The sequence below is a fragment of the Centrocercus urophasianus genome, unplaced genomic scaffold (assembly GCF_019232065.1).
Source record: "Centrocercus urophasianus isolate 14NV4802_14NV808 unplaced genomic scaffold, USGS_Curo_1.0 seq_12, whole genome shotgun sequence".
Taxonomy (NCBI): Eukaryota; Metazoa; Chordata; class Aves; order Galliformes; family Phasianidae; genus Centrocercus; species Centrocercus urophasianus.
In genome coordinates, this window is record NW_024884364.1 from 12,522,117 (window position 1) to 12,549,798 (window position 27,682).

Genomic DNA, 27,682 nt, shown 5'->3' on the forward strand with positions numbered 1-27,682 from the left:
GTGTGTGTGTGTGTGTGTGTGTGTGTGTGTGTGTGTGTGTGTGTGTGAGAGGCAGGCAGCCCATCAGCTCTTCAGTGCTGATCACTGCCACCTGGGATTTCCTGGGGAAGCAGCCCACCTTCATATAGACTCTCTTTCTCTTGCTCTAGTTGTGCAGGAAGCCTTGTCATGTGCTCCAGCTTCATTTTAATTTATGTGTTTGTTTTTAAAAGCTGTTTACGGGAATTACACTTGCTAACTAGAACAGGGTATTAATTACATTCTGTGGTCTTTGTTGGATTTTAAGCCATCACTTATCAGAGCAAGCAAGCATCAGAAAGATGTGTGTATACAAACACCAGAAGAAGCAGTGTATGAAGGAGAAGTTTACTTTTATTTATTGTTTATGTTAGCAGGTAATGCTTCCTGACTCTGCAATTAACTTCCAGCAATAAGCCAAGGAAAGCTTCTAAAAAGCTCTGTGGGGGAATAATGATTAGTTAATCCCATCTAAGCAGATTTTAATGGAAATAATACAAAATCACATTGTATTTAAAATGATTCCTCAAGGACAAGACAAAGCTCGGGGAAGTCACTACAAATATTACTTGATTTCAGGGAACATCGGATTATGCCTTAGAAACGCCTCTCCCATCTGTTTTCTTCTGTGTGATGTTTCATCCCATGCTTTGAAAAGTACCAGGTTGCCCCAGTACGATTTTCATCAATGGGAAGAACGTAGCTGTTTGCCTGTTGGTTCCGTTCCAAGCAGGAGGACTTCCAAATTAACTCTGGCATTTGACACAGTTTGAAACACCCTCATGTGGTGTACACAAAGCAGTCGATAGCTCGCTGTTGTCAAACAGATGACTCACAGATGCCAGGGCAGGGAGATGAGAGAGAAAGGCAGATACTGCATCCCTACCGACTGACACCCAGAGTGAGTGCCAATGGCAGACAGATAAGTGGAAGAAGTCAATGTTAGAAAATACGCATTATGTGATAGGCATCTAATTCTTTGCAGTGGCCTGAGGAAATACGAAAATTGCTATTGTGGTCACAGCACTTTTCTGACTTGATATAAAATGGGAAATGAACACCTTTATTTGGTCCACCGCACTTGAAGAACAGGTATTTTCAGTGCGGCAGTGTCTGAAGAGCTGCGTGATTGAGTGCGTCTGCTGGTTTTAAATGTTAAATAATTCCATTAGAGTCAGGGTGGAAATGGTAATGAACAGCTTGGAAGAGTCTGAGCGTACTGACATGAAATGTTGAGCAATTAGCTTCTCCCTGTGCGAGTGAGTCCTGCAGTTCTCATCAGCAGCAAAGTGACCTTTAAAACACACGGATGACACAGAAGCTCTTTCAATAACTATTTTGATCTATTGTCTGCTGATAAATTGCATGTAAGGATTTGGGATTTACATGGCGCAGTAGATTTTGGACTAAAATGGAAGATTTTGAAAAGCTTTAAATGAAAGCTTTGTAATAGCAGCAAGGCATCTTGTTGAGTTTGGGGACGTGATATTTGGATATTCATTGTGGAAAGGAGAATGAGGCTAAGGTTACCACAGCACTTGATGTTATCATCTTGTTTGCATTTGCTTTAAAGCACCTTGAAAATTCACTATTCTGACTTTGAATTCTATGTATGGCAGCCAACCCAAGAGCCACACGATAAAATCAAAATACATTTGGAATTAGCTAACAGTGAAAAACATATGCGTATTAGCGGTTAAGTGGCACCAGCCTAATCAGCACTTCTAATCTTTTCACTGGGAGAGTTAGGGCATGGGAGGGGTGATTCGAGCTGCTTAACTGCTGTCCGTGACATTGGATTGTGCTCTGAGCCCAGGCACGAGGGAACAGCTGAGTTCTTTTGGTAAATCTATATAAGGCGTAAGGCTGTATAATGAGTGGGGGAATTGAGAGTACAGCTTGAGCCAGGACATCTTCTGTGCTGTATGTGATGCAGATGTGAGTACTCTAGAAGCATGGAAAAATACAGCTTCATACTGACCTCAATACAGAATTTAAAAACATAGACAGAATGATATTTTTCCTGCCTGCTTAGGTATTCATCTCTGCGGCCACATGCTTGGCTATGGAGCTCTTGGACAGACTCAAGTGATGAGGCCATAGATAATTTGTGGGCTCAGTTTGAGGGGAAAAAAAAAAAAAAAAGTACAAAAGTACCATTAATGCACTTCAGTTCCCTCCCTGTATTATTAATGTACATCATTGCAGGGTTTGGTACTGGTTACAGAACAAAATTATGCAGTTCTGTGGAGATGGAGAGGCTGAGGTTTTGGGGAAAGGAATAGGCAATGTAATGCTTATCTTTAGAAAATCACAAGGAGGTTTCGGACCATAAGAAAATTCTTCCAGAAGTTCCTGCCAGCAAGTATCTGCACATGGCAGCAGATGCTCGCAGCTGAAGTCTCACCCTGCAGAGCTGATGCATCCCCTTTCCTTGTTAGGTTGTTGTGAGCTGCTGGCATCCTGCAGTCTGAATGCCCTTTGCAGTTGGGGTGCCTAGAAACAATTCTAGCCACAGAAGCCAGGACGTATTATGGCACAGTGTGGGCACACTGCAACTGGCTGTGGTCACTGGACTGTGGCAGCACCGAAGTAGCTGATCTGTCACGTGCTCCCTTGGTGGCAAAGCTTGGGAGGCTGTGAAGGGAACAGATCAGAGGTTTTAGGCCTCCTCCAGCTGATGTGGTGGCTGAGGGCCCCTCGTGTAGCAGGGGTTATGACACAAGGCAGTGCAAGGAGACTCCTTTTCCCATACCAAAGCACTCCCTGCAGCACTCTCTATGATGAAAAGGAATGGCCTCAAGTTGCACCAGAGGAGGTTCAGGATGGATATTAGGAAACATTTCTTCTTAAAAAGCATGATGGAGTCATCTTCCCTGAAGTATTAAAAAAAAACAGTCAATGTGGCACTGAAGGATATAGATTAGTGGTATGGCAGTGATAGATCAGCAGTTGGATTTAGATGATCTTAATAGTCTTTTCTAACCTTTAATGATTCTGTGATTCTATGATTCTAACTTGTTCCTCTAACTTGCTCGTCTTCAGCCTTCTGTCTGTCATACACACCCCATCCTCTCCATGTCATTTGAGGAGTGGGAAATGCAGGATGGTTGCAGCAAGTACACCAACTTCAGTTTTGATGATTTTCCTAACCACTGTGAAGAACTGCCCACAATACCCAAGTGGGGAAGGTGCACATCTGAGCTGCACAGCACAGCACCCTTCTGCTGGTGCACACAGGGCCATTGCATGTGTGTGCAGGCACACACTGAGCAAGCGCACAGCAGTACATTCCCTCACAGCGTGGTGACAGAAGGCCTCGGTGCCTGCAGGAATACACAGCTGGTGCCATCAGCAAGGACAAGCGAGCCAGCTGGCACAGAGAGGTGACATTTCATGTGGCTGCCAACATGGAACCCCATGCGGTACCACCTGCAGTGAGATGACATTCAGACCTCAGCTGACATGACACAATCTCCAGTTCCACATTGCGCTGTTAATGTCCCCTGTTCTCTGAGACAGGCGGGCTCCGTGCTGCATTCATTGGCACGGTGGCACAGAAAAGAGCAGTGATTTTGGTACTTTCACAGGGTTGGTTCAATGCAGAGCAGAGGGGAGGCCTGATGGCGGCTGCAGCTCCATATAGGGAGCGGAGGGGCAGCGCTGAGCTCTGCTGTGTGACAGCGACAGGGCCCGAAGGAACGGCATGGAGCTGCCTCAGGGGAGGGCCAGCTGCGGGTGAGGGACAGGGTCTGCACCATAGGGCGGTGGGCATGGAACGGACTGCACAGGGCAGTGGGCAAGGCCCTGAGTGCTGGAGTTCAAGGAGAGTTTGGACACTGCTCTCAGACATAGGGTTTGGATTTTGGGCGGTGCTGTGTGGAGCCGGAAAGTGGACTCGACAATCCTTGTTGATCTGTTCCAGATTGGGAAATTGTGTGCTGTGGGTCTGTTGTGAGCACATTTCCTACGGCTGGGTCCCAGGGAGACACGTCGTGCTGCCAGAGCACGGAACTGTGGCAGCGTCTGTGCTTCGCTTATGACTTCTCACGACAGCCACGCGCACATTCTGCCGCAGCTCGCCGGGCTCCCGCCGCACGGAGTTTCGAGGCGAGACCTCTGCTCTGTCGGCCACACCGTAGGCAGGGGCGGGGCAGCCGGCGGGACGGCCAATGGTCGCGAGGCGGCTGTGACGGCGGTGGGCCGTGCCATGGCGAGCCGTGCCGTCCGGCCCGCACCTGTTACATAAGGCGGCGGGCGGCCGCTGTGCCCCCCGTCCCGGCCGCCCCTTACCGTCACGGCCCGGCCGGGCCGGGGGCTGCCGGGCGGCGCCGTCAGGCTGCGAGGTGGCAGCGGCGCCGGGCGGTGATGAGCCCGCCGGGCGGTAAGGAGGGCGGCCGGAGGCGGCGGCAGCGGGCGGCGGGAGCCATGGCGGACGGCAACGCGGACTGGATGGGCTCCTTGCCGGCGGCGCTGCGCAGCTACCCGCTTTCCAACCTGGCCATCCCAGGTGAGACGGGGCGGGGAAGGAGGCGGGAGGCTGGCTGCTGTTTTCGGAGCTACCAGGGCCTGTGGGCCGTCCCCGAGGTGGTGGGGGTCGGTCTAGCTAGGGCCTGAAGTGAACGCTTGGGCCGTGGGCAGCCTGGGCAGGCGGTAGGGTTGACCTTCCCTCCCGGGTGACTGCGGCCGTGGGAAGAGTTGGTCAGGGTGTTCCCGTAGGTCCGGCCTGCTGGATTATCATCCTGGGTTTGGCTTTGAGCCATTCAGCCTTGTGTAGTAGTGGAATGCATAGAGATGTTGTTCTTCCTTTTCTGTTCATTGCTTGCCCTGTTGAGTAAGGTGACTAGTGTCTTGAGTATGTGTCAGTTTAAAGCAATCTGCTGTGCCCTTATAATGAGTAGCTGGGATTTCAGGTATTTGGACTAAATCTGGTGTTGAGATGTGTGTTCTCCTGTTAGGATTTGCTGTGCTTGGGATTGTATTTGTTAGCTTGACCTATAACAAGCATGCAGAAGGCCTATGTTGAGACTCATAGAATCCCCAAGGATGGAAAAGGCCTACAAGATCATCCAGTCCAACCATCCATCTATCACCTATAGTTCTCTCTAAACCATGTCTCTAAATGCAATATCTAAGCATTCTTTAGCACCTCCAGGGTCAGTGACTCCACCACCTTCCTCACAGCCCGTTCCAGCACCTGCCCATGGTTGGAGAAGAAGTATTTCCTAATGTTCAGCCTGAGTCTCCTCTGGCACAACTTGAGGCCATTCCCTCTAGTCCTATCACTAGTTACATGAGATAAGAGGCTGACCCCCAGCTCACTACAACCTCCCTTCAGGTAGTTAAAGCCTTGTTTCTGTGCGAGGCAATTTCAGTTTGGAATGGAATGGCCCATTTTAGGATTAAACGTATTAATGCTGATGATAGCCCTAAATAGCCCTTCCTTCAGTTAATCCCTGAACTATGACTTGTTGCTTTTGCTCCTCAGAAGCTAATTAGGAGTAGCATGCTAGAAAGCAACTTTTTCCAGCTCAAACTCTCATTTAAGCGTAAATTTTGGAAGATGGAATTCTTAAAGGTGCTGTTCAAGTTTGGTTTGGTGTCCAAGAACTTGTGAGTAAATGCTTATGTGAACTTCATCCATTGCAGGAGTGGGAGAAAGACTGCTGAAGATGCTACTTAAAAGATCTTCCCTCTTTGTCAGATGAGTTTAGTAATAACTAACTCCTAGTTGCTCCCCATGACTCCGAGTTTAAGACATTGTTAAGCGTCATTGCTTTCACTTTAGATAGATAAACTGACAAATGAGTAAGACAAAAGATACCTTGGAAATTATTTATAAGCACAGTTGAATTTGAATCTAAATGACAAAAAATAATAATCTAGTATTGCTCTTAAATCCCAGGAGAGAAGATCTTAGGGGTAACTACTGTAAGCAGATGGTTCTGATGCTGACCTCTGGTTGCTATTGGTAGGCTTCCTGATAGTAGCTTGATTTTCACCGTAGTGCATTAGATTGTCAAAAACCTTTAGGTACATGTCATGTAGAAGGCATGGGGAGATGCTTCCTTACAAACAGAGGGACTTTCTTTGCCCTAGCAGAGATGACCAAATGGCATTTGAAGCATGTAGAGGAGGGGAAGTGCACTTCCTGTGGATACTACAACACCCACTGCTGTATTTCCTGGGGTAGAAGGTTGGAACAATTCAAAATGCGGTTTTAATAGACCATGACACTTTTTCTTCTCCACTGAACAGTAGCAAATGCATGGTTGTGGGTTTTTTTTTTTTGGTTTTTTTTTTTTTTTTGTAACTTTGCTGGTTTCAACAATGAGAGAGAGTCAGAAATTGCACTGTTTCAATGTTTGAATGCTGTTCTGGCTGGCTGCAGATTTTGAAACTTCTGGCAAGGAAATCACTCTCAGTTTAAGTGAACATCACAATGTCTTTATGGATGTAGAACTTTGGTTTTGAAAGTTTAAGTGATGGGCTGTGGCAATGCCTCAAGTTTGTAGTGGAGGAGCTAGGCTATTGAATTCTTGTTTCAGTCATGACATGCTGCTTTTAGAATGAGTAGTGTTGGTTGTTGTTTGTATTTTTAAAATACCTGCACAAATTTTGGCTTTACTGCATCTTCCCATCTCTTTCCTGCATATACTTCAGGTAACATATGAATAGAATCATAGAATGGTTTGGATTGGGAGGGACCTTAAGATCATTTAGTTCCAACCTCCCTGCTATTGGCAGGGACATCTCCCTCTAGACCATGTTGCTCAAAGCCAAATCTTGAGAGCCTCCAGGGAGTAGGCATCTACAGCCTCATTGGGCAACCTGCTCCAGTGTCTCACTGCCCTCACAGTAAAGAATTTCTAGTATCTAATTTAAATCTTCCTTTTCCAGTTTAAAACCACTTCCCCTTATCCTGCAACTACATGCCATTATTAGAAGTAGCTACCCTTCAGGTACTGGAAGGCTGCTATAAGATCTCCTCAGAGTCTTCTCCAGGCTGAAGAGCTCCAGCTTTCTGTCTGTCTTCACAGGAGAGGTGCTCCAGCCCTCTGATCATCTTTGTGGCCTTCCTCTGGACTCATTCTAAAAGCTCTGTGTCCGTTTTTGTATTGTTGGATACAGTATTCCCAATGGAATCTCACATGAGTAGAGTTGAGGGGCAGAATTACCTCCTTTGACCTGCTGGTCACAATTCTCTTGATGCCAGGATAAGGTTGGCATTCTGGGCTGCAAGCACGCATTGCCAGCTCACATTGAGCCTTTCATCAACTGCCACTTCCACTTCTCCTCAAAGCTGTTCTCAAGCCATTCTCTGCCCAACCTGTATCTGTGTTTGGGATTGCCCTGACCCAGCTGCAGTGCCATGCACTTGACCATGTTGAACTTCATGAGGTTGGCATGGGTCCATCTCTTGAGCCTGTCGAGATCTCTCTGGATGACATCCCTTCCCTCTAGTGTGTCAACTGCACCACTTAGCTTGTTGTTGTCTGCAAACTTGCTGAGGGTACACTTGATCCCACAGTATGCAAGGAAAGGGTTATACAATGCAGTGTGGTGTTGCGAGATCTGTTTACAGATGCTGAGTATCAATGACAGCCTGTGGTATCTTCAAGAAATCTGAAAGGTAGCCATCAGCTCAAATGAGAAACATTTTGATCTGTGTGTGATGTATGCCTGTATGACAGGTATGGCTTGCTTTTGTCTGTCTCTTGTGGTGTTTGCTTTCACCACTGGAATGATGGAATCAACTGGTTTTTGGATTTTTTTTTTTTTTTCCTTCTCCTTCCTTTCAATTTCTTGTTGTATGCAAGACTGGGGATGCAATGTTATTGGTGCCGCTGAAGCAGTTGAAGCCCAAGAACTTGCTTTAGCTCTAAATAAAGCCAGTACTCAAAACCCTGAAATGATTGGTTTTAGATACGCAGCATTTAGAGATAAATATACATGTATTTCTAAGAGATTGCAGGTTGGAACTATTCAAAATTAATAATTGCTAATATACAGCCAAAAAAGAAAACCAACAAAACTGGGTTTAAACCAGTCTCTCACTTTGCAAGTGTTACCATTTAAGTAACTCTCTTGTGTGAAGCATAGAGTTCTTTATCTGGCGCAAACTTTTGGAGCTGTGTGTTTTGGAGCTGCGTGTTTTCACTGACTTTAAAGGAAGCTGTGACCTCTGGGATTTTTTTTTTTTTTTTTTAACCAAAACTATTCTGTTTCTCTGAATGTGTTGCAAAACGTGCTGCCTGAGGAGAGAGGAAGTCATTATTCTTTATTTGCCCAATCCTGAGAAGTGACTGATAACAAGTAGTGCTTACGGTGGGTATTCTATTGGGTGCACTCATTTAGTGCTTACGTGCTGATTGAATTTTGTGTTCAAAATAGAGAGAAACTTTGAAGAAGTTGGAGTAATCTTCAAAAGCTTGGGTGCAATCAGTTCTAATATTTGGGCTTTTCTTGAAAAACTGGGGGCTACATTCTAAGCCAGCTCAGGGCCATCTGAAGGTGAGTTTTTGTGTGGTGTGATTGAGGGAAGGAGTCTTGCAGCGAGAAATTGAAAAATGTCACATAACCAAAATGTCATCAAACTGCGTACAGTTAATTTTGTCAAAAATACTATCTTTAACAAATTATGACTGTGTGTGAAGCTCTTGAGGGTTTTTTTCCTAATTATGCTCTGGACTAATCCTCTTTCAATGTGAGTTTAAAATGAGCTCTTGAACATGAACTGTGAATGTGACCCTTAGCAGGATAATGCAAAGTGTTGTATTTGTATAGCATTTAGTCTAATCTCAAGATATTTTGTTTTAAGCTATTTTATGGAGCTATGTAACTCTGACACCTGGTGTTTTCCTTGCCCATTTCTTGACCTATATGTTTTCAAAAGTGAGGGAAAGGGGGTAGGTTTAAAGAAGAAGGGGACAGACACTTTAGCATGGTCTGTTGTGACAGGACAAGAGGAAATGGTTTCAAACTAAAAGAGGGGAGATTTAGATTGCGTATATGGAATTTTTTTTTGTACAGTAAGGGTGGTGAGGCACTGGGACAGGTTGCCCAAAGATATGGAAGCCCCATTCTTGGAGACATTCTGGATATGAATGTGATGAGCTAAAAAGTGACAAATCTGTTTTCCCTTGGCTTTGCTGATAACACATTTCCTTAGTCATGAATGGCTTATTCAGTCTTTGAATAATCAAGAGCTGTGATACGTGAGGTAGGTGTACTTGCAATTTTTCATCAGACTGTATCTCTGGATTGGTTCCAAATTTTGGAAGGTTAGCTGAGAGGCTTTTTTTTTCCCCCTCAATTCTGTTTTTCTTTGCCTCATGGAGGAAACTTATGATCAATTAGTTAGGGATTTACCTGTACATGGGAAAGTAGGAAAGCCCTTTCTTGCAGGAGCATCAAGAATAATTGTAGATGCTACTTTTTAATCCAGCTAAGCCAGCCAAATGCCTCTTGTCTCCAGCTTTGGTTCCTCCATTTCTTTTGTCTCTCCTCCCCTTAGAATAAATGAAGGACAAATTTTGGCCCATACCTGTTCATACAAAGGTGAATGAGTGCTTTCAGCAAGCCAACTTGATGGAAAATTTCTCAGGTGGTGGTGATAGGGGGGAAACACTTTTTTGGAGGAGCTAGTTCCTGCCAGAAATGCTTCTCTTCGAATTGTGGTATGAAAGTCAATTCACAGTGATGTTTGTCCTAGACTGTAAGATTTGTTTTTCAGTATTGACAGGAAAGCTGTGTTTAACTTCATATGTTTAAGACTGATTTGAAACACAAAAAATTTCAATTATTCAGATATGAGTACATAGAGAGCTGTAGGTAATGCTAGGCAGGGTGTGCTGCTGGAGTGGGTTTGTGAGCAGTCTGCCTCTTGGGAGAGAAATAGGGCAGCACTGTAGTAATTGCTTCTGACAGGGCACAGAGCCTTTTTGTCACTGCTCAGGGATCCCAGCTGGTATATTAGCACTTCCTGTGAATGTATGTGATAGCATAGCCAAGGTGTCATTTCAGAGCAATGCAGAGCAATTAAGATGTGGCTCAGTTCCTGTCTGCAGCAGGTTGAGTGACTGGTAGAGAATTGCCTGTAGGATGCTGGGCTGTAGGTAGCTAGAGCTGAATTTCAAATTTACAGAAGCATTTTGTTAACATAGAAAATAACCTTGACTTGAACGTGGTTAAAATAGGACTATACTGGAAAGCAGAATTAGTTATTGAAATGTCTTTGCCTGTTTTCAATGATATCTGTGGAGAAGTGTGTCCTTGGCCTCTTAAAACAGATAAGGTTCATCTGCTGCTCCGTTACTGCTTCAGTGAAGCTGCTTAGTTCTCCCTACCACATGCAATTTCTTAATTAACTATCTTTGTAACTTTTAATTGAATACATTTCCGTAGTTTGTTCATGGGAATGTCAGTGTGACTGTGGCAGATGCTTTTGTTAATGTGTCCCTGTTTCCACCTCCTGATAAGTTTGCCCTGAAGCCCTGACAGAGAAATCTAATGGTTTTGAACTCGCTGATCCAAGTCCTACGAAATGATCAGCTCTGGAAAACAGAGCTTCAGACAGACTGTGCTGTGCCTTTGGGGATGCCTGAGCTGTGGGCGTCTTGCATGGCTGCTGCCATCTCTTCAGCCATAGCCACTTTTGCTGTCCTTAGTGATTAGCAAAAGTCCTGTGGGCACCTTGTGTTTAGGAGGCCAAGCTGAAACTCAAGTGTTTACAGTAGATGAAGCGGCAGCCCTGGCCATCTGAAAATGGGCCACGAGCTTCTTAGGAGATGTGATGTTTTTTCATCTTTGATGCCTCAACCCTGAGGCAAGTGGTTGAACTTGCTAATGCTGCAGTCTTCTTGTTGCTGTGTTCCTGAGCTTGTGTGCCATGTGTGCCATGCCTCCTGTGAGGAAAAGCAGTGGCTTTTGGAGCTGCGTTTTCTTTTCCAAGTAGTACTCCTTTGAATCAGCTAAAATGGCCATCTGTTGGGTTAAAGCTCAAAGAGAAGAAAATGTAGAATTAATGTTTTGGTTCACCAAGCTTTATTTTCCTTTCTAATTTAATTGGCTTCTACCAATCAATGAGGGTGTAACCATTAGCGGAACATACCTGCTTAAATATGGTGTTGGATGTGATTTGTAAATGCAGACTTTTCAGGATTAGTCTGTTCAGAAGTAAGTGACTTCATTGCCTTAGTCTTCTATCTCTAATAGCAGCTAGTCATAACTGTTTTTTTACAGAAGTTTTACTAACAGAGAAAAACAGTTTCTGTGTCAACATTGTTTGTTTCTTTCTCCCTTTCAGTGTGATGGGGAAGTCTTTCGTGCTGCCCTGAGAAGATTTTGAAAGGGCTGCATAATGAAAATATGAATAATTCACAAGGAAGATGAGAGCTCTTGATCCTGCACATTTCTGACTAGTCACAGAAAAGGAATATGGGAGAACCTAAATTGAAGGTTTTCTTTTCAGAGCAGGAGCATCCATCCAGGCTTTGAAATGTTGGAGAGGTGCTGCCACTTCCTGCTTTCCCTCTACGGGGAAATAATAAAATAAATGGGGAGTCATGGTTGACTTGTGCAAAAATTAATGGAGAGAACTCCATCCAAATGGCTAATTCAATCCAAATTGATTTCTTCCTGCTTGAAGGAAAAGCAGAGTAATGTGATATTGTGTTTGTGACAGTCTCACGCAGACTTCTCTCTTTCTCTCCTTACATCGTTTGTTCCTCCCTAACTGCCTTCCACCCCAAAAGGGGGGAAGTCATGGTAATCCTCTAACAGGGAGAGGAGGTTTTCCTAAGAGGATTTAATCTCTACTAGGCTCTTTCTCTTCTCTAATGAAACAGTGTTAGTAATACCTAAAGAATTATTTCAGAATTGTATTGAAATATTAATGTGTTTATCTAAGTAGTTTTAGGTTAATAACTTTCAATGGGACGCTTGTTGTTACTGCCTCTTGTCCTTTGGCTTGGCAAATGAAAATGAACTATTTACTTTGTTTTTCATTAGTGAAGAGCTTTTAAGAAGTTAATCTTTTGATTAGAAAATCTGGATTGTTAATGACCTGAATCCTGAGGACTTCTAGGCTCCATAAGGCACTTGTGTTTATCCCATTTTCCCTCAATTCTGGCACATGTGGAACGTTTGGTTTAGAAGAACACTTGTGGGCTTTAATTTGCTAGCGTTTGCATCCTGTCTTTTTGGAACTTGGTTGCTGTCTTAAGTGTCTTGGCTATGTAATGTTTGCTTCTCTGCCATCTGTGGTGCTTTGTAATGTATGGGGAATGCACTTTGTATAGTGAGCAAACCTTGCTCTAAGAAGTCTTGGCATCAACTACAGTTAGGGCGATTCTTTGCCCATAAATGACCCTTTAATGTCGTTAACGGATTGGTACAAGTATGTTGACCTTGCCTCTTAGGAATCTTTAACATTACATGAGGGGTTTTCTATCATGTTTTCCATCATATTAATATTTATTTAATGTGGACATCAAAACAAATTACTGTGATTCAGTTAAATTCAATGACTATGTGCTCTCCTGTCCTTTTGCTTTCATTATTGTTTCTTGGCTAGCCAGCTTTTTGCAGGTTTCTTTACCTGCTGCATCTGGCTAGTCCCCAGCCTTGGAACCAGGGGAACTACTGATTCAACTGCTTGTATTAAAACAAAAAAGTTTGTCTTGTTTTCAAGTAATTGGCAGCATGCACATAGTATGATCCTTTATGGAAGATCTGTGTTTTGTGTGCTGTACTCATATTTCAAAAATCCCTTGAAGGCGTATTTGCAAGTCGTGAGTTTGTAAGGTGATGCTGATTCCTTTCCCTGTACTGCATCTGTGCATGGAGACAAAGTGATGTGGAAATAAAAGAAGAACATGCAAAGAGATACAACCAGTAATTGTTGAAATGAAGGCTTAATAACGTCGTGTTGATTAATGTCATTGTTTGAGCTACACCGTGGGTTAATTAGGCTATCTGTGACCAAGTAGCATGACAAATAGAGATGCTGGAAAGTTAAGACTTTGCTGCAGATGTGCTAATAAAAGGCTGCTTCCTAACAATTAGTGCAAACACTTCAGCAAAAAAAAAAAAAAAAGCCACCCTGAACACTGAAATGCAATCTATTTAACATACAAATTGAATTGAGTAGCGATCTATTTAACATACAACTAACTTGGGAAATTAGTGTAATGAGAATAAAAAGGAGTTTAAAGATATGAAAGTTAATCCACAGTGGCACTTGCTAGGATAAAATTAAGAAGGCCATCCGTCATTTTAGCAATTTGGTGTCTGAGATGCCTCTTAATACTTGAACCTTCCCATCTTTATGAGATGAAAGATATGAAACTAAAGCAGAGTAGCCATCATCTCTTAATGTGTTGTAAGAGCTGCCAGAAGTTTTTATTTCTTTTTTTTTTTTCTTCTGAATATACAGGCTCTTTCTTTCTTAAGCTTGTTTCTGTATGGTATGGGTTTCTGGAAGGTGTGAGTGCAGCATTGATACTTGTCACTGCAACCCTTCCTGAGATGCTGCAATCTGAACACTTATCCATTGTCACATGCAGTGATTCCTCTTGAATCATGTCAGTATGCAGCATGTGCAAGAACATGCCCTTGATGTAATTTGGAATAGGGCATCTGGCCTCTCTTCCCCTAAAGGACAATTCCGGACTGGCTTCTTGGCTCTGCTGTGCTTTCTTACTTTTCAATTGCAGACTGAGATTGCTGTGTTCACAATCAGCAGGTATAAGGAAAATATTTGAGTCAGTAACAGGGTGTAATTTATATTTAAGATTTTGACTATCATCTGAAGTGTTTTGCTGATGTGAGCTTTCTAGAGAAAAGGGTCTGTGTAACTTGAAGAGGTGCACACTGCTTGGTTGGAACCACAGACTGAAGAGGGTTTCTCATGCACAGAACTCTGCCACAATGAGAGGTTTTGTGGTGGTTTTTTTTTTTTTCTTTTTGCTCTGGTCAGTGACTGCCATTCCCTTTGCTGATACTATATGTGATTATGTAATGCTCAATCAGGAACCAGCCTGGCTCACACAATTGCTGCAGAATGATTGGGTCTTCCATGGGGCTCAGGTGTAGAAAGGAGAGCAAGGGATTCATTTGACATCATGATTCAATCAGCTTAGCATGTAGTTTAACATCACAGCTAAGCTATATTAAAGGTCAGTAGCTGAGCTGGGAACGTAGCGCAGTGATCTTAAATCAGAGAAGGGCTTGGTGGATGATGTGAATGCTCACCTGTCTCTTACCTCTCATCCCAGCATCCCCAGTAATGTTGCTTCGGGTTTTTGGTTCACTTTTTTCTTATTGAACTAAAAGCAGTCAGACATGGCCTGGATACTTCTCACAGTTGGTGGCTGGCCTTCTGTAAATGGCACTGAGGAATGTGGTTGCACTCCTGCTGTGTCTTAACTGTCCTCAGTACAGGTGATACTACCCTGCACTGTAAGGGAGGTAGTCCTCCTATGAAACAGAGAGCTTGTTTTTCAGATTCTCTAGTGCACATTCTACTTGATTCTGCATATGTGTTGATTGCATTGTAAATGAGAAGTCTCACTTCTGAGATTCTTCGGTTGATGAATGCAGGATTTTAAAGCATCTTCTCTAGCTAGAAGCATGTCACACAGTTCGAGTTCCTTAAATAGCTGCCCTGTGGAGGAGCCCAGTTCTTAAAGTATGTGTTGAAAAAGCTGCACTGTGCATTTAGCTTCTTTGTTGTTTTCTACAGCTCTAAATAGAAGTTGTTCTGCAATACTGCAAGGAGAAAATTGCTGTTTTATACCTCTCCCTGTGCTTTAAATATGGCCATCTGCAATGGAAAGAAGCTTCTGTAGCTGTGAAATATATTATCAGACTTAAGAAAACAAACTGTTTCTTGGCTTGGATTTGTGTAGACAAATCCTTCAATGTTGACAACCATATATTTGATGCCAGATAAAACTGTAATTCTGTTCATTCCGAAGTCATGTATCAGTGTCACTGTGTGAGAGGCCATAGCAGCAAGTGACTTCTATGGACAGACTTCTTTGTACAGTCTTGGTTATAATTAACAGAAAATGTTTCTGATGGCTTTATTCTAACAGAGACTTAAAGGAAGAAGTTGAAATGAACTGAGAACTTAGAAATAAATAAATAAAATTACCAAGTGACTTACTAAGGGACAGAAGACAATCCCTGTGCAAATGGAGTCTGCTTTACAAATATCATAGAGGACTGAAAGACTCATTGTACTTCATGAGGTGTGTGAAACTTCAGCGTCTGTGAATTGCAGCTTCCTTTATGAGCAAGGCTTTGTACGGCACCTTCTGAAATGTCTTCATTAGATGTTTAGTCCTGTATTAGTGAAGCTGTATTTGTTCTGGTTAACATATTTGGGGGTGGAAGAAGCAATCCCAAGCTGACAGCTGCTGCTTGATGTGGTTTATTGTGACAGCTTTTAAAAACAGCTTTTTGTTACTTGTCACTTGTTCTTCCTCACGACTGAAGGGAAAGCCACATAAGAGGCATGCTTTTGCAAAGACCAAGAAGGATAGATGAGGAGTCGATCAGGAATTATTTAAATATTCTTTTATAGACAAAACAAAACTGGAAACAAAACTTTCCTTTTCAGAACTTTCAAACTAAAGTTTGTGCAAAGAAAAGAACGTTTAAGCTTGTTGTGTACCACCGCTTGATCTTTCCTTCTGTTTGGATTAAAAAACCCTGACAAGGTAATCCAGTTGAGATCGTAATCTTAATTACACCTCAGACCTTGCATGGCAAGAAATGCATGAGCCTTCAGGTAAGTGCTTGTACACAAGGCTTGGATAAAGGGGGGTTGTAGACTCAACTGTTGTCTTAATCTAAAATTTCCATTAGGATTTCTTCAAGGAATTGCAGAGTGAGGTAGAGAAGAAAGTTCTGGAACACTAAAGCCATAGGAGTGAGGAGAAGGTGAAACTGGGCCATGCAGTAATGGTAGAGGCAGATGCAGGCAGTGAGGTATGGCAGCCCTCAGACAGCTGGAGGAAGAGCTTCTTACGGTGAGCAGGGGTTGAAGATCCCTTCCCTGTACTTCAGCTCTGGATTTGCAGGATGCAGGTGGGGTTTGTCTCTATGGAAAAGCTTCTGTCCTGAAAATAAACAGGAAAGCAGAAATGTTTAGAGCTTCTATTATACTTTCTAGATGGAGTTTTGAAGAGAAATTGCAGCTAATTGGCCAGAATGCAGGTGACTGATATAAATAGTTGGAAATGCTTAGAAATCCTGTCTGTGTTAGGTCAGCATCTGCCCATCTTTAGCTTCTGACTGTCCCGGTATCAAGGGAAGAGATTTCACTGTTCAATGATAGCTCTTCACTGACTTGCCTCAGCTAGGGATATTTCTTTTGTCTTGCAAACTTTTATTTTGGAGTTTATTACTTCTGAGGCTTTTTAAAATGTGTATTGGATTGCAGAGTACTTCTTCTAGTAAGCAGAAATTCCCACTGCAGCTGCAATTTCTTTGCCAAGGTGCATGTTACATTCAAGGAGCTTGTGCTGATAGTTTTGACTGTGGGTCTTCCTTTGGATTAACTCTGTATTTTTGTATTTGAGGCTGCAGCAAGTCACTGCTAGATTGAAGAGAAATAGCTGAGTTTGTTCAGCAGTATCTATCATGAGTTTAACATGAGACTACAACTTGATTGAAAGAAAATCTCAGGCTTAATCAGCGTTACCTTGAATTTAATTGTTTTACCTGTGAGTTCAGCCAGTCTTAAGCCACTCTCCAAACTACTGATCATGTTTACCATTTTGGGGCTAGAGTGAAGCATTCTAGTGAAGTATGTGCATGTTAACATCCCTCTGTCTATCACATGAATGAAAATATCTGTTTTGGAAACTTCGAAATACATCATGATTGAATTTATGAGGTAGAATGAAAATTAAATCTGTGATTTTTTTCTTTCAGTGAAATTGGTGTCCCATCTTAAACCAGTGATCCATCAGACTCTAGGTGATCTTTGGAGGTTGCTTGACAGCTTATAGATGGAGAAAGGAGTTAGGATGGAAGTTTCCTTTACCACTGGTATTTTCCTTGTGGTTATAATTTTTGTAGTGCTTTGATATTCGCGCAAGAACACAGCTCAAACTCTACTTTCTGTACTTTCATAGGGTCATAGAACCACAAAGTTGGAAAAGACCTACAAGGTCATCTAGTCCAATCATCTTCTCATTACCATTGCTATCACAAGCCTCTAACCCATATGTCTTAGCTCCTCATCCAGACACCTCTTGAACACTGCCAGGAACAGCAGCTCCATCACCTCCCTGGGCAGGCTATTCCAGTGTCTGACTGCCCTCTGTAAAAGTTTTTCCTTATGCCTGTACAGTTGAGGGGGAAAAAAGGGAAAATGAAGTATAAAAGGATTGTCTGAAAGAGTTGAGTGCAACTCTTTTCTGGCCCTGCTATGCATGTATGGCCTTTTTTATTTTACAGGGCTGTGTGTGCTGAGGAGAGTTCAAGTTCTTGGAAAACTAATTATCCTTGGCTTTATTTTGTAGGATCACATGATTCTTTCAGCTACTGGGTGGATGAGAAATCTCCTGTGGGACCAGACCAAGCCACTGCCATCAAACGCTTGGCCAGAATTTCTTTGGTTAAAAAGATAATGAAGAAATGGTCAGTAACTCAAAATCTGACTTTCAAAGAGCAATTGGAAGGTGGAATCCGCTATTTTGATCTCCGTGTGTCTTCCAAGCCTGGGGAAATAGGACAGGAGATTTACTTCATACATGGATTGTTTGGCATCAAAGTATGGGATGGACTAATGGAGATTAATACCTTTCTTGAGCAACACCCCAAAGAAGTCATCTTCTTGGATTTCAATCACTTCTATGCCATGGATGACAGCCATCACTTCTTCTTGATCAATAGGATTCGCTCGGCATTTGGATCCAAACTTTGTTGTGTTGAGTGTGTAGAATATGTGACGTTACAGTACATGTGGGAAAAGAAGCATCAGGTGGGGGAAGGATGATCCATAATTTTTTTTTTTCACGCTCGAAAGATTCAGACTTAAATAGATAAGCTGGGTAGAATTCACTCTGAAGTATTGGCCTAGGGACACTGCTGATAGCTAATATAAGCTTGCTAGGGACTCATTAAATAATTAGATGACAGTATTCTCAGGATTGTGTTCCTTACTAATGTTGTTCTCTTCTGAGAGAGCATGTTATGCTAACTTCTTTTGAGGATATGATAAAATGTCATCATTTTGGTGTATGTAAAGTATGTATGGTCCATCATGACTAAGGGAAGCTATGGAACTTCTAGCTCCTTTACAGCCATTCACATTTATGGTGGCAGGACTAAATCCCTCTTGCCCACAGAGAGAGACAGACCGAGAGAACAGGATTTCAGTGACTGCACTTAATTCTTAAACTACAAGTTAAATGAGATTTTGAGGATTTCTCTGAACTGGTACTATTAGTGCCCTGCCTGTGGCAGGGGGGTTGGAGATTCATGATCCTTGAGGTCCCTTCCAACCTGGGCTGTTCTTTGTACTACCCTCTTACAAAGAACCACCTTACAAGGCATAAAATGCTGATTTCTGATTCAGAGGAGGTTTTGCTGAAAATGAGATTGACTTCAACGGCATTTCACTCTCCTCTCACTGAATGTTATTAAAATGCTGGATAGCCCAGTGTGTTTCAGCCATTTAACAGAAGCGTAGGAGGTGTCAAGATAGCTAAAATCTTAACTTCACTGGTTATATTCTGACAGTGCTCTGAAGTGCTTTTTAAGCAGACTGCTTAGAATTGTCATCTCACTATGCTTCTGGCCATTCTTTCATTTTTTAAACTGATGACCCTTAAAGCCTGAAGCAATCCTGTCCTCACATCTATGTTAGTAAATTTATTGACAGTCATGACTCAGGAGTAATTTCTTCGCTTTCTCACTGCTTTGCTAGCTCCAGGAGTAATGCATAAGCCAGTACTCCATCCTGTTTCTAAACAGAGTAGTTAATAACTGTAATCTCCTTTTTCTTGTTTCTGCTAGGTTCTTATTTTCTACCACTACCCGTTGTATCGAGAATTTCCCTTTCTTTGGCCAGGGAATAAAATGCCAGCACCGTGGGCTAATACAACCAATGTGCACAAGCTCTTACAGTTCCTGGAAACCACTCTTGAGGAACGAAGTCGTTATGGGACTTTTCATGTTTCTCAAGCAATTCTCACTCCTCGAGTAAAAACTATCGCACGGCATCTGGTCCGTGGTCTGAAGAACACACTTGTTCATAGGTAAGGACATGTCTTGATTTCTCAGTTCTTGAAGTGTTTCATGTTGAAATGGCACTGAGTAAGCAAGAAACTGTAATGTTTGCCCAAAAGTAAGACTTGCTGACTGACCTTTTAGGAAGCATGCAGTCCTACTTCATTGCTGTTGCTGGGTTGAGATACTTGCAATCATTAAAAATCAGTAATTATTGAGAGTAGAGAAGTAATGGGGTGGATATTATAAGTGTGTTTTCTGGTAATTGGAGCTCTTGGAGTGTGATCTCATGAAACATGGACTTGTTTGCCAAAAATCACCAAAACTCTAACAGTCCTGGTAGAACTCAGTCTCCTGGCTTATTGTTTGTCTGTTTTGATGTCACTGAGAGATTGTCTGGCTATAACATTTTTAAAATTCTTAATTAACTTGTGTAGTTAGGCACAGCTGCCTTAATTGGCTCTGTGACTCTCACTGTGATGATCTCCACAACTGTTCTTAATGTTAAGCAGTGAGATAAACGTCTGTAGCAGCTGGCTTGTGTTTACTTCTTGAGAGAATCATTAGTCATCTTATAATAAGTATAATTTTGAATCAAAAGTCAGTGTAACTTATTTTTCTTTAAAAGCCTTTCTAAAAAGAGCAAGTGCTGTAGTTCAGCAATCACAGAAGTTGCCTGTAGAAATGTAGAAATTCCAGGTGAAGTGTAAATTGTGTAAGTTTAGGGGCATTGGGTAAGAGATCATTAAATGCAAAACGTGTCTGAGAATGTAGTCAGGTATCCTCTTCGGGCTTGCCCTTTGCCTTTCCTGATGTGTGATCAACGTCAAACACTAGATGGTGCTCAGGTGCTTTAGGACTGGTGCTTAATGCCGCAAGTTGCACAAATGTAAATATGTATGGTTGGTAGGGATGCTTAACAGGGAGCACAGATCTAACTTATATCTCTATAGTGTATACTTTATGTACTCTTGTCGTTAAAGTTAGCAAGATGATGCTGAATTTCAGTTTTCAAACTAGTGAAGAATAATAAGAGAAATGGAATAAACAAGTAGTATTGTTTCAAGTAATTTCTGGTACAGGCCTGGATTTTTAGCCACTGAGAGGCTGTAAACCCTGCTCAACTTCCTTCTGTCCCATCCCATCATTAGTATTATCTGTTGGAACTGTGAAAACCTAGAACAGAGGCCACTGTTTGCTAAAGCATGATTGCTCCTGTACATTTACACACGCTAGCTGATCTGCAGGAACAAATCTGTCTCTGCAGTTATGTCTGCTTTCTTGTATGGAAATTCTGCCCTGAGCATGAATATTTCAGCATTCTGAGTTCCTGTTGGAGGAGAAATGTACAGTGTTCACGCTCAGCTGACTAAAGTTTGTCTCCTCTTGGTATGAACAGCACTTCTACTTCTCCCTCTTTTTCTTGACAAGTTTCTTTTTCTGGAGCAAGAGCTGTGGAAGATCTTCATGGGTTTTTTTCCTCCCTGTCCTGTTAGCCAATCTGTCTGCTATCTTCTCTTTGAATATATGCATTCTGTGGCATGAATTAATTCTAATGCATTTAGTTATTTTTCTCTGTGCTGAAAACTGAGACTTGCATACCGAACTTCAAAAGAACTTGGACAGACAGCAAGTCAGGAGTCTGCACAAGAAATGACTGAAACTTCTTCCCACTGAGAGCTGAAACAATTCCTGGCACACCTTGCCGTTCTCTAGTTACAGCAGTGTATGGTGGGATGCTGAGACCTCACAGTGCTGAGGGCTGGATCCAACTCGGGTTTCCCTCCTGCCGTTGCTCTGAGTGGATGTAAGGTGTTTGGCAGAAGTGCCACATGTGCTGCCCACAACTGTCTTTCCTGCCTGCCCTAAGGGGGAGGTGGGCACAAAGACTTCTTGTGCCAGATGGAGCTTTGTTCTGTGCCAATCTGAGATGTGAAGGTTTTGGTTCAACATGTACTTGTTCAAAACTGAGCCAGGATGAAAACCAATCTAATGCAGCATTTTATCCTGAAGCACAATCTTGTAGGTGAAAAATTGATTTCTTTTTTTCCAGATTCCATTTTGTGTACCTGTTAGTTGGGTTTGACTGACCAATGTTCCCATTTGGCAGCTTACAGCTGCTTGCTATGTTAAGCAGTTTTCTTTTCACTCTGGTTGCATTTTTCGATGGCAGCTGGGACCTGATCACAGACAAGAACATAATTAGCAAGCAGCATGCTCTCTTTGAAATAAGCAGAATACCTGTAGAGGAGAATATCTTAAATGTTTAATTTTCTTTCTTTCTCTTTTGTCTAGGAACCTGCCCATGATTTTGAATTGGGTGAAAGCACAGAAACCAGGTGTTATGGGTGTTAACATAATTACATCTGACTTTGTGGAGCTGGTTGATTTTGCTGCTACAGTTATTGCATTAAATGACCTCCTTCTAGAAGAGGATGATTCTTCAAGTAAATCCTGAATGCTGTGTCCCACTTGTGCTTATCAGTGAAGATCTTTCAACTATGCTAAACTTTTAAGTGAAACCTACTGTAATCATTTAATTTAAAACAAAGTTTTCTAGAGGAAATGTGGTTTAAAAATTAAATTGTATGCAGAAGGTTCTTTTCTCCTAGGGCTCTGTGGATCGGAGTGGAACACAGAGTACCAGCTGAATGCTGCTGCATATCTTTTTGTGGTTACATGTTTGACTAAGTTATGCACACATCTGCTGCAGCACACAGTGTTGTCTGCCTGCCAACAAGAGGCTGGCCTCTGAAGTAGATGTACCCAATTACTGTACATATCTCCTTGGTGAGTAGGCTCACTGTGTCTCACAGTGTCCTATTTTTTTTTTTTTTTTTTTGTTCAACTCAAGGAGTCAAATCAGGAATCATTGTTGATCTCTTTGTAGCAGTTTTACTATTACAGCCAACACTCTTTTGTTTTTGGCCACATCAGGCATAGCTGATCTCACTGGATGCTGCTCTTGTATTCATCACGCTGTTTTAGACACTACCTCTGACTTAACTGGGGAGGGGAGAAATAAAACAACTGATAGCCCTGTTGTTCAGGGAGAAACAGTTGCTACACTCCTAATATCTTAAGTATTCTTTGGCCCCCAGATGCGAAGACATGGCACATACTGCCTCTTTACTGTCCAAACTCTCTTTCTAAATTCCAAACTAAAGTAAATATTTTACTTCAGTTCTTTACTGTGGCAGTGTTTTAATATATCTGTCCTTTGACACTAATTTGGAGAATATTCCAGTCCTTAAATTATCAGTATTGTAACTCTCAATTCTGAATTCTTGTTGTGAGACAGTTAAACAGAAGAGAAAACAGTGACCTTTCTTTGATTTGCTGGTCACTTTTTTTATTCACCCAGTTTTGTGGCAAAAGTCTCTCACCCAGATAGTCCTTCTATGAAAGGACCTATGGAAGGAGGCTGGCTAACTGGGAATTGTGTGGTATTCAAAACAGTACTTTTAAAGACTGCTCAAAACTGAGATCTGAGTACTGGATCTGAGTTTTACAGTGTGACGGTGAATTCCAAAACTGGACTCAAATGCTATGCTTGCAGTCAGAACTCCCACAGCTATGTGGAAGGAATTTCCTTGCCTTTACCCACTTGTGACAGAGTAAGATGTACTCACAAGGGCTAGCAGGCATCAGTGCTGAGTGTAGTCAGTCATTTTTGTTGATGCACAACAAACATGACTGTGTGCTTGAGCCAAAGACATCACATTGATATTTCTGAGCACGTAATTGATGAGCCAACAGTGGCCCTGTGATCTGTTTATCTTGGTTTAAAGAACAACACAAATGACTGGTGAGCAGATACTGCTTGGTTGTCTTCCTAAACCAGCTGTTGGTGCATTAATTATTCAGTGATTATTAACTTGTATTAATCTATTCATAAGAGAATGAATCATCTTTATGGGTATTCTATTCAAAAGAAAAATGTCTCTGGATTTATTATTTATCTTATTCTGTGTCTGCCACTGTGATGTGACAGCACAGAAAAATCCCAAACCATTTTGTTTGTCACAACTCTGACCTCAGGACTTTATCTAAAGGTTTGCAAGCCTTCCATGTGAACCTTGGCCAAGTTCTGAGCAGGCTGTGGTCTGATTTATCTTATCTACTTGTTGCATGGGTTTTTGTTTGAGTTCTTTGCATTTCTTCTAAACTGAATTAAGTTGAATCTTTTTTCCTTGGGGGCTGGGGAGGTTCTGTCTTTCAGTCTTTTTTCTGTTGAGCTTTAGTGAGGCAGGGCCAAGTAAATAAAGCAGTCTCAGGGAAATGAAGCTCAACTTTCTAGTTTAAAATTTTGTTTGACAGCTACGCAGCAGATTTCTATTGCTGTTATCTTGTTGGTTAAACTTTTAGGACTTGTTCTGATTGGTATCATTTGTTTTCAGAGTTATTTAAAATTCCTGTTTTTTCAGTTGAGTCTTGTTAATGTACTTCTGGCATGGCCAAGGCCAAAACTCCATAATAGTATTAAATGTACAGATTCTGTTCCAGTGGTCTTCTAGCTAGAAATTATCTTGGAGCAGAAAAACTTAGATTAGGTGCTGATGAGGCAGAAATAAAATGTTTGCAGTGTTCTCTACAGAGCCAGAAGACAAGATGAGAAGGTGTAATAGGTATGATGTTTGCATTTGACCTTTAGTATGTTTTATACTGTATGTATCTACCTCAAAAGAGATTTATTCAGGCTTACCTAATATTTATATTGTGTGTACAGAGTAATGGCTGTGTTGTTGGTCTTTCTGTTCTATTTATTTAAATAGAGATACAATGATTGCAACTCAGGGTTTTGGTTAAGTATTTTTGAATACAAACTTGTTTTTTTTTCACTTTGCTGTTGGCTCTAGCCCCTTGAAACGGAGCAAAAGAGTGCGAGGTGTTAAAAGTGTTAACAGAGGGACAAGAAGTGGAAAATAGCTTTAGGATTAATTATAAAGCAGGAGGAGAAACTCATCTTAAAGAGGCTTGTGGTGTTCTAAAGCAGTGCTTGATGTTCTGCCTCTGTGAAGAAACTTGACTTCCTCTGGAAGAAGCTGGTGACTGGCAGCTACAATGGCCTGCTACAGGACATCTCTTGGAGATGCTCTGGACAGTACTGATGTTTAGAACTGATCTTAGGGTAATTCCAAACTGTCCTAAGCAGCAAGAACTGCCTTTCTCCTGTTGCTCATCATATCCCATAGCAAAGCTGCTCGTGTAATGGGATTATTTCTCTTTGCCCCACAGCATATTCGGATACCCTCACACACTGTGATAATGAGCTGCTCTCCAACTTGGGCTTTGAGTTGTGGACTCTTATTTTTCCAGCAGTATAGAAATGACAAGGAAGAGGTGACCTGGCAAGGAAATGAGGATGAGGAAAGTAAGGCAGTGGGTTGCATCTGCATCCTACACATAAGGTGTGGCAGTGCTTAGTCAGGTTTGTGGCAGCGGTGGGGAGCAGGTCTGGTGAGTGCTGGTGAGCACTGCTCCTACTGAGAAGCTCAGCTGAGTCTTGCTCTCAGAGGGCTGCACCTGGATCAGGTGTGGATCAGCAAGCAGGCAGCAAGGCCATGTGTGACCTTAAGGGAAATAAAGATTGGCATTAGTGCAGGAGAAGGTTAAGGGACCTGTGTGGTTGATGCGGACCTGCATCTGTTGAGCATGCTCATAGCTTTACTTGGATCTTCTCAAAGCAGTAGAATTCAATTTTGAACAGTTACAGTTGAAAACTCTCCGTGGGTAATTGAGTACTTGATGATTTTGTAGATGTAGGAGATAAGAAGTCCATATAGTAATAGCTGCTTGAGGCAAAATACTTGAAACATGTGTTCTTGAGCAATTATTTATATGGTATGTTGTTATAGATTGTTTACTTTATTTGCTGTTTCATTGCTGTCACTTCTCTTCCTTGTGTGCATATGCTGAATGCTGAGCACACTGATAGCGTGCCCATGCTCAGTGCTGTCATATGCAGCCCTCAGGCACACCTGAGGCTCACAGACCTCTGTGCACATCCTGGTAGAGAACAGCAGAGAGAAGAGTATCAGAAACATGGGAGTTGTAGTGTCTTACCATATGTTTGTAAGTGAAAGCTAAGAGTTGTAACTAGCTTGATTTTTCAGACTATCAGTCACTTAGCTTGTGGTTTTTTGTTGTTGTTGTTGTTGTTGTTGTTTGGTGAGGAGAAGCTGAGCTGAGTTGTAGTTCTTTGTTTGCTTTTTTGTTGCTTTTTTATTTGAAAACACAAGTTTCTTGCAGGTGCTTTGCTGTGATGGTGAAAATCACTGCTGGAGGTGGTGCTGATGAGGGATGTTTTAGGGGTGCAGTGGTCAGTGACACATGTCAGATTGAGAATCTTTGATAATCAGCCTCTTTGTAATCAGCATTTCTACTGAACTGACATTTTAGGGAAGACTGAGAAGAATGGGATCATCTGCTCCTGACACCTGTTTTCTACTGTGTTGGTACTGAGTTAATATGTGGATGATAGTCAGGAGGCACTCATGCTGTAATGAAGTTTTTAGACCAGGGACTTCGGCTCAAAGTAGGGTGTCTGCCAAGGTACTTATCTGTTGCTCTGATCTGGTTAAGCCTTGGAAATATTTTCCTTGTGTACCTGTCTCACATGTCAGAGTTTATGTATACAGAGTTCACTGTATAATTAGCAGTTCTCATTTTGTATTTGTTTCAAATATTGTGGCGATTCTGTTTTATACTACATTAAATATGAAAGTCAGTTGACAGAACCTGTGAGACTTGATGATTACTTGAATATGAAATATTTATTAGAGTCCATGTGCACTTTCATTAAGACTTTCAGGTGGACTTAAGTATATTGTTACCCATCCTTGAAACTCGAGGACCACTTCTTGGGATGAAATGTAATTTGTGGTGACTGCTTTGAATGCAGGAGAATGGTTCAGTGTGAACACCAGAACTAACCCAAAACTGTATTCAAACTTCATACTATATCAAGATGTAGTCCTTTTAGCAGAGAAGATGATTTCTTGCTCTTCTAGGTGTATAATGGAAGTTCTTCTGCTGTCTGGTAGCCAGAGCATACACTGACAAAAGTAGTGGAAACCTACTGGGTGCTGATCTTTCTAAGGGTCCCAATTCAATTTGCTGACAGAAGGCACTATGGTAGGAGTTCACTATATTTGAACTGGCCTCCATTTACTAGTTAGTTTACAAATAAGAGCTCTTGGCTTTTAAGAAGTCTGTGATTGGACCGAGAGAAATGGACATCCATGCATTTTGTTGAAACACACAAATATTGCTCAGTTGAAATGTTTTCAAACTCCAGTTAGCTTTATTTGAATACAGGTTTGAAAAGCTATCCTGCAGTAGTGAAATGCTGCACCTGCTCTCACTAGTGTAAGTGCAGTAGATCTGTTTTGCTTTGAGCTGGTAGAAGAACTCAAGCATACACTGGAGAGTGAGTAGATTTTGTGCTAACAATGTGTATGTGGGTAAGAATGCAGCATTCTACTTAATGCTAAGTAGATAAATGATAATCTTCCTAGCATTTTGGGTTAGATTGTTAAACCAGTCTGTTTTACATTTTAAAGTCAGGTCCTCTGAATGCGAGTCTCACTGAAGAAGTATGTTCATGTAAACATTTTCTACAAGTCTTTAATCTTGTAAACAAGCTGTAGCTCTTAATTGTAAGGCCTGGAATAGCACTCACAGTTTAGTTGTGTGCTGAATCAAATTATATTTTATATTATATAATTATATTACAGATATTTGCATATTGTGATGCTCAGTGATACAGTGCTGCTGTTATGCTTTGTAGACCTGTGATAATTTACTGTCTATCTCAAATTCAGCTGTAATGTATTCTCAATTCTTAGGAAAAGTACATTCATATCAAAGTGATTTTGACTCTTCAACTTTGCTCAGTGTCAAATGTATTTTGTAATTGAAATTTTTTGTTTGTACCCTTAATGGGAGGGGCAAAGGAGGCCAGGTGAAGAAGAATTACTTGCAATTCATATTTTGTGCAATTTCTCTTCTTTTTGGCCATTCATGCTTTGAGTCTGTACAATTCAGTCTTGTGATACCAGGATGCCTCACTTGAACTGCAGATAAACTTGGGTTGACATCTGTGTTTCTGCTTTATTCTGCATCTATATCATTGGGGTTTTTAATCCTGAAAATAAAAATGTCATGTGAGATAATCCCACTGTGTCTTCTGTGCTGTTGACTGGTAAATGAAAACTGCATTCTGCCACTTGCATTGATTAGGCTTGTTTCCTTTTTTCTAATTCAGAATGGTGTCACTGAGAGAATCATAGAATAGTTTGTGTTAGAAGGGCTCTTCAAGATCACCTAGTTCCAGCCCCCATGTTATAGGCAGGGACATCTCCCACTAGACCAGATTGTTCAAAGCCACATCCAGCCTGGCCTTGAATGC

General features: G+C 41.9%; 2 protein-coding genes across 2 annotated transcripts in view; both read left to right on the forward strand.

Moving 5' to 3' along the window:
• The first annotated feature begins 4,386 nt into the window (after positions 1–4,386).
• PLCXD2 (phosphatidylinositol specific phospholipase C X domain containing 2) lies at positions 4,387–27,448 on the forward strand. The gene is made up of 4 exons (XM_042810696.1): positions 4,387–4,528; positions 17,559–18,019; positions 19,057–19,298; positions 21,565–27,448. Exons 1-4 carry the CDS (start codon positions 4,387–4,389, stop codon positions 21,725–21,727), a joined length of 1,008 nt encoding a protein of 335 aa, XP_042666630.1. The 3' UTR covers positions 21,728–27,448.
• Positions 4,505–27,682, forward strand: part of PHLDB2 (pleckstrin homology like domain family B member 2) — a 140,570-nt gene continuing 117,392 nt past the window's right edge. The window contains exon 1 of the mRNA XM_042810690.1: positions 4,505–4,528. The gene's annotated coding sequence lies outside the window, so the exon portion shown is untranslated. The remainder of the gene's footprint in view (positions 4,529–27,682) is intronic.